Source organism: Tursiops truncatus, chromosome 16 (assembly GCF_011762595.2).
Source record: "Tursiops truncatus isolate mTurTru1 chromosome 16, mTurTru1.mat.Y, whole genome shotgun sequence".
Taxonomy (NCBI): Eukaryota; Metazoa; Chordata; class Mammalia; order Artiodactyla; family Delphinidae; genus Tursiops; species Tursiops truncatus.
The window spans coordinates 62,614,147-62,627,338 of NC_047049.1; the positions used below are offsets into that span (position 1 = coordinate 62,614,147).

General features: G+C 39.4%; 1 protein-coding gene across 2 annotated transcripts in view; it reads right to left on the reverse strand.

Annotated features, from left to right (window-relative positions):
- Nucleotides 1-642: 642 nt before the first annotated feature.
- Nucleotides 643-13,192, reverse strand: part of KIFBP (kinesin family binding protein) — a 41,229-nt gene continuing 28,679 nt past the window's right edge. For both annotated transcript variants that reach the window (XM_019936165.3, XM_019936166.3), the window contains exons 6-7: nt 6,100-6,215; nt 643-2,087 (exon numbers count right to left, since the gene is read on the reverse strand). In XM_019936165.3, coding sequence (XP_019791724.1) covers nt 1,212-2,087; nt 6,100-6,215 — 992 coding nt within the window. In that variant the 3' untranslated portion in view covers nt 643-1,211. The remainder of the gene's footprint in view (nt 2,088-6,099; nt 6,216-13,192) is intronic.

Consider the following 13,192-nt stretch of genomic DNA (forward strand, 5'->3'; position numbering starts at 1 on the left):
CTTTCTTAATAGCATTCATGACTTGAAATCCTCTTATCTATTGATCTGCTCCATGAGAATAGGATCTTGCTGATCTTGTTCATTATTGTATCCTCTAAGCCTAGAAAACCGAGAACAGTGCCTGATCCACAGGAGACATTTAATAAATATTAAATATTGAGTGAATTACACGCTGCTGTTATACTCAAAGACCTTCTTTTCCTGGCAAACTGATCTCAAAGGAAAAGCAAGGTATTTACCACACATACATACATGTTACCGAATCTTAGACTTGGCTTTGGAAGGCTTAGGACTAGGTCAACATACAAAGCTATTCTCTGTATCAAATTTTACAACTGATCTTGATTTTTGCACTGGATAGCGACTTCATTTCAATTCTGCAACCACTTAAAATGACATATACTAACTGTTATTTGCATATCTTTTCAACAGTGCTTAAAGCTTAATAGATATACTAGGATCCTCTGAGAAACTGCAGTCAATAAAATTTTTCTGGAACATAGTAGTATTTCAAAAAGTGTATTCAATGAATGTTTTAATGTGTTCTCTCTATATAATGTTACCAAAGAAATATTCTTCTCTGGCTTCAAATAAGCTAATACCCTTTGAAGTATCGAAAATAAACCAACTCTTACAAGAAGACAAAAGAATAAATGGAAGCTTTTATTAGTGAAGCAAGTCAATTTATTATATTTCCAACATGGCCTTCTTCCTCTATAATGAAACAAACTACAATATTTTACAACATAACTTAGTTTTTTTAATATTCCAGAAGGGAAAGATTTCTTTGGGAATTTAGGAAAGCAAATATTTTGGGAAGAATAACTACAGGAAGTTATTTTTTCAACTTTAATACAGTAACAGCTTGCCCACCAGGTATATTACCCAGCATTTTTCCTTTATAATGAATCCATCAAGTATTAGCCAACAAAGAACCTACTTTTAGAAAATGAGGCAGAAAAGGTTTATATTTAAATAGGAAACGAGCAATCTAAATACCAATCACATGTCACTTTAACAAGGCAATTTATTTACATAGTTAGGTATAAATTATTGTTGATTAAGGTCCTAGCAAAAACTCAATTGGTCTATTTCAAGTTCAAACAGCACTCATCTGGCTATGAAGGTAGACATCATAATGGAATTGGGCCTGTTTGAATAAGGGGAAAAAAATCCATTAGTGCACTTTTTGTCATTAAAAACAAGGATTATTAAGTCAGGGACATCTTGGTTCTGAACCTCTCCATTTTTGTTGGAAGAAGACTGACCATCTCTTTGCTAAGTTCTAGTTCAACTTCTATTTCCTGGGCAGCTTCAGGGTGCTTCTCACAGTAATCAACAATAAATTTGTAATGTTCCAGTGATGTTGCCAAATTTTCTAGCTCTTTCTTGGGATCTGCAGTGATGATTTTGCCATAGAGACGGGCAACTCGAAACTTAGCTAACATGGCAGGGCGAAGAACATCTTCCCCTATATGTTCAGGAAATACTTTATTTGGGTCTCTCAGGGAGTCTAAGAAGAGCTGGTAGTACTTCAATGCTGACTTATTAAGACTATTTATTTTTTTCACGATGTGTGAATCAGGATCCCTCAGCTTGTCAGCTATGGCAATCTTCAAATCCATCATATCATAATAAGCATGTGCAACTTCAAACTGAATCTGTCTGTTGACCAACAAATAATACTGTGGATTCAGGTCCACAATTAGGGGCTCTAGCATAGCTATTCTGCGTTTATGCATCTTGCACCTTCTCTCCATGTCAGTTTCAAAGAATGCAAGCACCTTAAACAGAGCACTGTGGTCCTGGACAACTTCAATATGGTCAGTGACATAACCATCAATCTGAAAGAACTCTTTTGCCTCAAAAACATAGTGTTGACCCATTAAGAAAAGCTCTCTGGCTTCTTCAAAATCTGAAGGTCTCAAATAGCTCACTTTCTCTTCCACTGCAGAGATGGCATCACACAGTTCGCCGGTTCCAAACTGCACAGCTTTTTTCCTAACACTTTCTTCCTCATCTAGTTCTTTCTTCCTTAAACCTCTAAGTTCAGATTGTTTATCAAGATCAAGCTCCCCTATGTTGTCCTGAAAGAAAAAAATAAATTATGGTTGAGGACAGACACTGGTCTCCTGCTGTCAATACTACAGCAAACTTAAGAGTAAAGATAAGAAAACCCTCTTCCCAGCCTGGTTTAGGGAGGTGATATAATCACATGTTTTTAAACTTCTTTCTAATTATATTCCACTTATATTAAAAATGAAAGAAACTAGGAAAAAGTAAAACTGCTTATTTCCTCTTTGGGGCACTAACTCATTTATAGTTACTCTTTTTAAGGTAAGATAAATGCATATGAAAACTGTAAGAGCTGTGAAACATTATATACATCTAATACATTAGTAGTATTTTAACATTAGAGTAAGATTGAAATCTACATCCTAAAAATATTGTATAGCAATGCAATTAAAATTAACAACATGTTTATGTTAAGTTATTTACTGAAATATATTACAGAGAAATGCTCTAAGTCTCAAAGATACTAAAATAGAGTTAAATCTACTCATAGTTAAAGTTATCTCCCCCACCTCCTGGGACCAAAAAAAAAAAACTAAGATGGTTAAAAAAAAAAAAAAAGGCTAAGCTCATTCTCTTCTTCCTAGACAAGAAAATTAAACATCAGACCCCTCAGTGGACAGCCCCAAGGCCTTCTCTTCTTTTCATTTGAAGTTGTCTCTCTAGATCTGCATTGTTCAAAACAGTAGCCATTTGCTGCGTGTGGATGGCTATTGAGCATCTGAAATGTCCAAACTGAGATGTCATCGGTGTAAAATGATACATACCCAATTTCCAAGACTTAGTACAAAATTTAAAATAGCTCAACTCTTTAGTATTGATGACAAATAGAAATGATTATTTCTTTTTATATTCTAGGCTAAGAAATATAAATTTCACCTGCTTTTTTCCTTTTCTAGTGTAACCACTAGAAAACGTGGAATACCAGCCACATATGTAATTTTATTTCTGTTAGACAGCACTGCTCTACACAGGTGACTCCATCCATACCCACGGTTGCAACTGCCATCCATGGGAGGAGGACTCACAAATCTACAGGTACGACCTGGACCTCTTCTCAAGCTCCAGACCCATAACTACAGCTCCCCACACAACATCTTCTCTCAGAAGACTCAGACACCTGATCCTCAACATGTCCACAATGGAACTCTTACTCTTCAGCAAACACATTCCTATTCTAGTAGTAGTTTAGTGAAGGACACTCCATCGATCTGGACAGCCAGCAGTCGAGGAATCACCCTTGAGATGTTCCTCTCCTCTCCTCTCCCCTTGACCCCACACTTCCAATCCATCACCAGGTCCTTTACATTTTGCCCCCCAAATACCTCCTGAATGCATTCTTTTCCACCATCTTTTGCCACCACCCTAGACCAAGCTCCTTTCACATCTCACCTCCACTGTTCCAATGGTCTTCTAATTTCCCCCATCCACTCTTGCTTTCCCTCAATTCATTCTCCATTCTGCTACATAAGTGATGAGTCCAAAAACTCTCCAAGGCTTCCATTCATTGAAGGCCCTGCTTGTTCTATCCCATCCTTTTTTTAAAATTAATTAATTTTTGGCTGCGTTGGGTCTTCGTTGCGGTGACTTCTCTTGTTGCCGAGCATGGGCTCTAGAGCGCAGGCTCAGTTCTTGTGGCGCACAGGATTAGTTGCTCCGCGGCATGTGGGATCTTCCCGGACCAGGGCTTGCACCCGTGTTCCCTGCATTGGCAGGCGGATTCTTAACCACTGTGCCAGCAGGGAGGTCCCTGTTCTATCCCTTTCTAACTCTATCGTTTATCACATGTGCTCTCACTCTGCTCTAGCCTCACAGGCAAGCGGGGGCCACTCTTCATCACGGTGCGTGGGCCTCTCACTATCGCAACCTCTCTTGTTGCGGAGCACAGGCTCCAGATGCGCAGGCTCAGTAGTTGTGGCTCACGGGCCTAGTTGCTCCGCGGCATGTGGGATCCTCCCAGACCAGGGCTCGAACCCGTGTCCCCCTGCATTAGCAGGCAGATTCTCAACCACTGCGCCACCAGGGAAGCCCCCGCCATAGAATTTTTAAACGTGCAGCTTCAGCTCCTTGGAATGCTATGCTTTCTCATTCCCAGAGCTTCGTTCAGATGTTACTTCCTGCTACTATGACTTCTCTTATCATGTATCTCTCCTTTGTGGAACTTACTAAAATTGCACTTTCATACGAAGTAAAAAAAAAAAAAAAAACACCGTCTAATTTTGTTCATCATAGTACAATGACTACCATAGAGCTGGCAGAAATACTTAAATTTGTATGTTATTAAACTTGAATTAAAGAAGGCTTTTCAGGTAAACAGATCATCAAAGGATAAAGTTAAAGTAACAAAGCCAGATTAAGAAAATCTGAGTAATTTAGTAGCATGGCAACTATTAGAGTTTAAAGTAACCAGGTGATAAACTCGAGTGTCCAGTCTGGAAAACATCAACTAAAGGAAGGGTAAGAGTTAAATGACACAGGGTGTTTTGCTTGACATAATTACTTCAAATGCAGGCCGTAAGTCTCTAAATCTTGTTTACTTAATGTGCTTCCTGGCTGCTTGTTTGTTTACATGCTTTCTAGGCTGCTTTCTGAGAAGAAAGCTGACAGATTTTCCTGGCAACTTCTCTAGACATAAAGCTCCCTAGTTTTACTCCCCACTTCCTTTCTTTTGCAAACATGCCTCATCTTTACCCTCTACCTCTGAAGTGCTCTCATCTTTGAAAGACCCATGCTTCCAGGAGTTTGTGGCTTGTTTGCTTTTATTTTGTTTAGTAGTTTCACAAGGTTCTATATTGACTAAAACTGATTATACTTTAATGCATGTAAATAGAAAAGCAGCATAACTCCTTCAGGAAAGTCTCCAATGTATCTACACTTAGTATGGTGCATCCAAATGATTTATTTTCCTCTGTAGTGGTTAGGAACTAGAATCCATTAGGTATGGATCAGTAATAACAACACCAATGATGATAGTTAACTTACTGAGGACTTGGTTCTGTCTCAGGCACTTTTCTGAGCCCTTTATATACATTTAACTCTCACAGCAACACTATTAAGTACTATTATTACCCCCATCTTACTTGTGAGGAAATTGAGGCAAAGAGAAGTTAACTGCCATGAATACACAGCTACAAACTAGCAGGGCTGTTTGCAGATACGTTTATACTTATATTTTTATTAAATATATATTTACTCCATAAAGTATGTAAAGATTAGTAAGACTTCCTGCCATCAAGTTGCTTATAGTCTAAAAAGAGGAAAAGGAATAAGATAAGAATATGAATAGGGATAACAGGGATAATACAAAGTCAAGTGACTTAGGTAGGGTTCTATGGAATTTAAAGGAGGGAGAAGATATCTGTAGGGGATGAATAATTATACATTCAGTAATTTTTGAGAGGGGCTTCCCTGGTGGTGCAGTGGTTAAGAATCCACCTGCCAATGCAGGGGACACGGGTTTGATCCCTGGTCCAGGAAGATCCCACATGCCGCGGAGCAACTAAGCCCGTGGGCCACAACTACTGAGCCTGTGCTCTAGAGCCCATGAGCCACAACTACTGAAGCCCACGTGCCACAACTACTGAAGCCCGCACACCTAGAGCCCGTGCTCCACAACAAGAGAAGCCACAGCAGTGAGAAGCCCGTGCTCCCCACAACTAGAGAAAGCCCTTGTGCAGCAACAAAGACAACGCAGCCAAAAATAAATTTAAAAAAATAATTTTTGAGAACCTGTTGTGTCTGGAGATTAGTATATGATACAAATACGATGAAGACTCCCTCTCATGGAGCTTATGCTCTATCCAAAGGGAAGTCTTGAAGGAAGACGTGTTATGTGAGATGGCCTCGATTGATGAGTGAGATTTGAAAAGGCTGAGATGGGGGAGAACAAGAAACAAATACATATGAGCATTCTGCATGCCTTGAATAATACACATGCAGTGAGCCCAATGAGCATACTCCCCATTTTAAGCTTTTACTTAACATCCTGCTATTTAAGAAAGAAAAGACCACTTTTGACTGTATTACCTGCATGGAAAGTTGGGCATTCTGCATGAGAGTCAAACAGTATTTGATCCAGCATCTTGCTATTTCCCCTTTTCTTTGGTGATAAAGCTCTGGCACATCTCCTTCAGCTTCAGTAGCTAAAATGATACATGATTTGTGTAAGTTAAGGGTCACAATTGGAATTTTCATTGTGTACTGCATTCTTTTTTGTATTACTTACCCCCCCCCCATTATAAAAGTAACAAGTCCTCACTGAAGCAGTGGGGGAAAAAAAATTCCTACCACGCAGAGGTACTCACTATTATTTGCATATTTCTTTCTAGTGTTTTCTTATGTATTACCTATAGGTAAAAACTAAGGTCACCAAGTATATTAAATTTTGAATACAGGCATACCTCAGAGATATTGCAGGACTGATTCCAGACCACTGTGATAAAGTGAGTTACACGAATTTTCTGTTTTCCATAGCATATAAAAGTTATGTTTGCACTATACTGTAGTCTATTAAGTGTGCAATAGCATCACGTCTTAAAAATGTACACATCTTAATTAAAAAATACTTTATTGCTAAAAAATGCTAACCATCATCTGAGGCTTCAGAGAGTCATAAACTTTTTTGCTGGTGGACAGCCCCGCCTCAGTGCTGGTGGCTGCTGACCGATTAGGGTGGTGGTTGCTGAAGGGTGGGGGGGCCGTGGCAATCTCTTAAAACAAGACAGCAGTGACGTGTGCTGTGCTGATGGACTCCTCCTTTCATGAACAATTTCTCTGTAGCGTGCAATGCTGTTTGACAGCATTTCACCCAACGCAGAACTTCTTTCAAAATTGGAGTCCATCCTCTCAAACCCTGCCACTATTTCATCAACTAAGTTTATGTACTATTCTAACTCCTTTGTTGTCATTTCAAGAATCTTCACAGCATCTTCACCAGGAGTAGATTCCATCTCAGGAAACCATTCTCTTTGCTCATCCTCATCTGTCAAAATTTTATGAGATTGCAGCATTTCAGTCACATCTTCAGGCTCGACTTTTAGTTCTCACACTATTTCTACCGCATCTGCAGTTACTTCCTCCACTGAAGTCTTAAACCCCTCAAAATCATCCCTGAGGGCTGGAGTCAGCTTCTTCCAAACTCCTGTTAATGTTGATATTTTGACCTCTTCCCATGAATCATGAATGTTCTTAATAGCATCTAGAATAGTGAATCCTTTGCAGAAGACTTTCAATTGACTTTGCCCAGATCCATCAGAGGAATCACATCTATGGCAGTGATAGCCTTATGATTTTTTTCTTCAAACAGTAAGACTTGAAAGTCGAAATTACTCCTTGATCCATGTGCTGCAGAATGGATGTTGTATTAGCAAACGTGAAAACAACATTAATTGCACTGTTATCTCCATCAGAGCTCTTGGATGACCCAGGTACATTGTCAATGAGCAGTAATCTTTTGAAAGGAATTTTTTTTTTTGAACAGTAGGTCTTAACAGTGGGCTTAAAATATTCAGTAAACCATGTTGTAAACAGATGTGTTGTCATCCAGGTTTTGTTTTTCCATTTACAAAGCACAGGTAGCATAACTAGCATAAAGCATAATTAGCACAATTCTTTCGGGCCCTAGGATTTTCAAAGTAGTAAATGAGCATTAGCTTCAAGTTAAAAGTCACCAGCTGCACTAGCCCCTAACAAAAGAGTCAGCCTGTCCTTTGAAGCTTTGAAGCCAGGCACTGACTTCTCTCTAGCTATGAAAGTCCTAGATGGCATCTCCTTCCAGTAAAAGGCTGTTTCATCCACACTGAAAATCAGTTTAGTGTAGCCACCTTCGTTAATGATCTTAGCTAGATCTTCTGGATAATTTGCTGCTTCACCTTGCACTTTTACGTTATGCAGACAGCTTCTTAAATCTCATGAACCAACCTCTGCTAGCTTCAAACTTCTCTTCGGCAGCTTTCTCGCCTCTCTCAGCCTCCACAGAAATGAAGAAAGGGCCTTTCTCTGGATTAGGTTTTGGTTTAAGGGAATGTTGTGACTTGTTTAATCTTCTATCCAGACCACTAAAACTTTCTCCATATCAGCAATAAGGCTGTTTTGCTTTCTTATCATTCATGTGTTGACTGGAGTAGCACTTTCAATTTCCTTCAAGAACTTTTCCTTTGCATTCATAACTTGGCTAACCTGCGCAAGAGGGAGTATCTTTTGGTCTATTTTGACAGGCCTTCTTCACTAAGCTTAATCATTCCTAGCTTTTGATTTAAAGTGAGAGATTTGCAACTCTTCCTTTCACTTAGAGATCACTGTAGGGTTATTAACTGACCTAATTTCAATAGTGTTGTGTTCTCAGGAAACAGGGAGGCCGGAGGAGAGGGAGGAAGACATGGGGGAACAGCCAGTCAGTGGAGTAGTCAGAACACACATTTACCAATTAAGTTCACCATCTTATATGGACACAGTTAGTGGCACCCCAAAACAATTTCTTAGACCTTAGAACAGGTATATGTGGGTGATTAATACCATTATTAATCGAATTAGATTAATAAAAGGATTGCTCATACAGGTTTTTAGAATACTTTAGGATAAGAATTCCATAATTCATGTCTACTTGGATTCTTTTTTTTCTTTTCCATTATGGTTTATTACAGGATGTTGAATACAGTTACAATAGGACCTTGCTGTTTATCCATTCTATATATAATAGATTGCATCTGCTAGTCCCAAACTCCCAATCCAACCCTCCCCAACACCATCCCCCCGGCAACCCCGAATCTATACACGGGTTCTTAAGAGGTAGCTTGTTGAAAGCAGTTTCCTCTAATATTGAAGCACTTGCTTTTACCACCTCGCCTATGCTATGGTCTCTGTAAATGAAGAAATAGTGTTGAACAAGGTGAAGGTTAGCACAGCTCCTAATTAATCTGTCAAATTCCAATTTAGTAGAATCCAAATTGAAATGGATTTTTCATAAATTAAAAGCGGTCCTGAGTGGAAAGCACCCCCCAAAACAATGTTTGGAATGATGGGGGTGATTTAATGAAGGGTCAAATATTTCATTTTGTAATGAGTCCCACGTCCAGTTTTACCAAAATACTGTTACATCTGTGGAAGGAATTTATTTTTGCAAAGAACAATTTTTAAATTTTTCATGGTTTAAATTATTTTGGTTTTCACTAGTATTTAAAAATCCTTTGTAACATGAAGTAACATTTTCAGTCGTCATGTTAGATTTAATGCAGTATTGCCATTAATCTGTGTACTTTGCTCTGCCTTTATAATCTTCCTTTTTCCCTCAACATGGGTGTGACACAAATGCCAAGTACAGCAGGCACCGCCCAGCTCTACAGGGAAAGAATCAAGTCGCTCACCTCCCAAGCAACATGGAAGCAACATAGAAGCACAACACTGATGTAAGTCACCAGTCAGTTGGATTGTCTCCTTCAGGTGAACATTCAGTTCCATAGAAAAAGTGGTTTTTAATCCCAACAGTAAAACTTTGTACCTGGATTCTCTTATAAGGAAACAATGTATAGCTGATTCTCATTGTTCCTGGTAGTTATGTTCTATAAAGCTGCTGTGAACAGTGAATTTGGGAATGCTAAAACATCACTCCTAGGGAAAATACAGGGTTACGTTCTGATGAGCTTCTGGTCACAATATTTTCATCAACTGATCAATATATAACCTTATTTTAATGTGTTTCTGTTTAAAGATACCTTATTTAATATATAATTGACTCATTAACATTGACATTAACATTGAACTCATGGCCAATAGCACTGTAGCTTGTGCCTAAATGAAGCTTAACTAGCACAGTATTTTCTCCAGAGGGCACATCCCAGCCTTCATGTGCTTAGGAACATTAGATACCACTTCAGCACTACACTTGGGGGCCATTTTAAACAATGAAATCGCCAACAAAATGCAAAAAAAAAAATGTGAAAAATGTGGCACTGAGTAACTTAGACCACAAAAAGGATACGTGTTTATAGTATGAGAGCTGAAACAAGAAGGTGGATCATTACCTTGTTTAACCTCAGCTGGTAATGTGCACCTCAGGTGCCTCAAATCCTCTGCTGTCTGCAAATGACCACACAAGTGCCTCGAGTACTGATTTTGGGGGTTATGAGTAAATTGTGCCAAGTAGGCAAATTCAAAAATATGGAATATACAGGGCTTCCCTGGTGGCACAGTGGTTGAGAGTCTGCCTGCCCATGCAAGGGACACGGGTTCGTGCCCCAGTCCAGGAGGATCCCACATGCTGCGGAGTGGCTAGGCCCCTGAGCCATGGCCGCTGAGCCTGCGCGTCCGGAGCCTGTGCTCCGCAGCGGGAGAGCCCACAACAGTGAGAGGCCCGCGTACTGCAAAAAATAAATAAATAAATATGGAATCTACAAATAATGAGGATTGACTATTTTGGAACCTGCACTTACATATGAAGTCCTTGATCTTTCCTTTTCAGAAATAGCTTATGGATCTGGGTAACTGACTTAAGGTTTGGAAGCAAAAGTTACTGGATTGTATACCTTACTAAAATGTGCTCAGAGGTCCTGGTGGACATATTACTGATCTTATTTATTTTTTTGAATGTTTATTTTATATTGGAGTATAGTTAATTAACAAGGTTGTGTTAGTTTCAGGTGCACAGCAGAGTGATTCAGTTATACATAGGATATACTTGTATCCTTTTTCAAATTCTTTTCCCATTTAGGTTATTAGATTTTTTTTTTTTAAATCCATCCTATGACAAAGGCTTTACTAACAACTTTCCATACAGTTAGTCAAAAAATAAAAAAAAAAAAAGCACAGCAGACAGCATCTCACACACTAGAAACCAACATGACAAGAGCCCCTTCTCAACACTGTAAAAAAACAAAACAAAACCAAAAAACCCAAAACTGAGAACTTAGTTTTGGTGGGGGACAGAACTTTGGTCCCCTACCAAATGAACTGAAATATCCCAGTAGAGAATCAAACCAAAGTGGTAAGATGGGGATAGGGGGTGGGTGTCAGATTTTTAAATAACTGCTTTTGTGACAAACGAGCTGGAAAAGACAGGTTTGGGCTAGGCTGCGTCCCTTACTATAACTATCAGGTTATTACAGACTATTGAGCAGAGTTCCCTGTGCTACCGAGTAGGTCCTCTTTAATTTTTTAAAAAATATTTATTTGGCTGCATTGGGTCTTAGTTGTGGCACATGGGATCTTCATTGTAGCCTGCAGGATCTCTTGTTGCGGTGCACAGGGCTGCTTTCTAGTTGTGGCGGGCGGGCTCTAGAGCAAACAGGCTTAGTTGCCCCATGGCATGCCCCATGGCATGTTGGATCTTAGTTCCCGAACAAGGGATCGAACCTGCACCCCCTGCATTAGAAGGCAGCTTAACCACTGGAGCACTAGGGAAGTCCCTGTAGGTAAATCTCTTTTAAATATAGCAGTGTATGATATTTGTCTTTCTCCATCTGACTGACTTCACTTAGCATGATAATCTCCAGGTCAATCCATGTTGCTGCAAATGGCATTATTTCATTCTTTTTAATGGCTGGGTAATATTCCATTGTATATATGTACCACAACTTCTTTATCCATTCATCTGTTGATGAACATTTAGGGTGCTTCCATGTCTTTGCTACTGTAAACAGCACTGCAGTGAACACTGGGGTGCATGTATCCTTTTGAACCATGATTTTCTCTGGAGATATGCCCAGGAGTGGGATTGCTGGGTCACAGGGTAGCTCTATTTTTAGTTCCTTAAACTTCCATACTGTGCTCCACCGTGGCTGCACCAATTTACATTCCCACCTACAGTGTAGGAGGTTTCCCTTTTCTCCACACCCTCTCCAGGATTTTTTATTTGTAGACTTTTTGATGATGGCCATTCTGACTGGTGTGAGGTGATACCTCATTGTAGTTTTGATTTGCATTTCTAATACTTAGCAATGCTGAGCATCTTTTCATGTGCCTGTTGGCTATCTGTATGTCTTCTTTGGAGAAATGTCTGTTTACGTCTTCTGGGTTGTTTTTTTCTGTTGTTGAGCCACATGAGCTGTTTGTAAATTTTGGAGATTAATCCCTTGTCTGTGGTGTCATTTGCAAACGTTTTCTCTCATTCTGTGGGTTGTCTTTTTGTTTATGCTTTCATTTGCTGTGCAAAGCTTTTGAGTTTAATTAGGTCCCATTTGTTTTTTTTATTTCCATTACCCAAGGATTTGGATTGAAAAAGATCTTGCAGTGATTTATGTCAAAAGTGTTCTGCCTGTATTTTCCTCTAAGAGTTTTATAGTATCCAATCTTATTTAGGTCTTTAATCCATTTTCAGTTTTAAATTTTTTTTTATTGGAATACAGTTGCTTTACAATGTTGTTAGTTTCTTGCTGTACAGCAAAGGGAATCAGTCATATGTATAATATATATCCATTCTTAGATTTCCTTCCCATTTAGGTCACCACAGAGCACTGAGTAGAGTTCCCTGTGCTATACAGTGGGTTCTCATTAGTTAGCTACTTGAAGCATTTTAAAAGTCTTAGTATTGGACAGATGAATGGATAAAGAAGAGGTGCATATATACAATGGAATATTACCCAGCCATTAAAAAGAATGAAATAATGCTCTTTGCAGCAACATGGATGGACCTGGAGATTATCATACTAAGTGAAGGAAGTCAGATGGAGAAAGACAAATATCATATAATACAGCTTAAAAAATGATACAGGGCTTCCCTAGTGGCACAGTGGTTAAGAGTCCGCCTGCCGATGCAGGGAACACGGGTTCGTGCCCTGGTCTGGGAAGATCCCACATGCTGCGGAGCGGCTGGGCCCGTGAGCCATGGCTGCTGGGCCTGCGCGTCTGGAGCCTGTGCTCTGCAACAGGAGAGGCCACAACAGTGAGAGGCCCGTGTACCGCAAAAAAAAAAAAAGATACAAATGAACTTATTTACAAAACATAAACAGACTCACAGAGAAGGAACTTATGGTTATGGGGGGGCGGGGAGGGTGACAGATTGGGAGTGACATGTACACACTGATATTTAAAACAGGTTAACTACAAGGACAGGGAACTCTGCTCAATACTCTGTAACAACCTAAATGGGAAAAGAATTTGAATAAAGGATACATATATATGTATAACT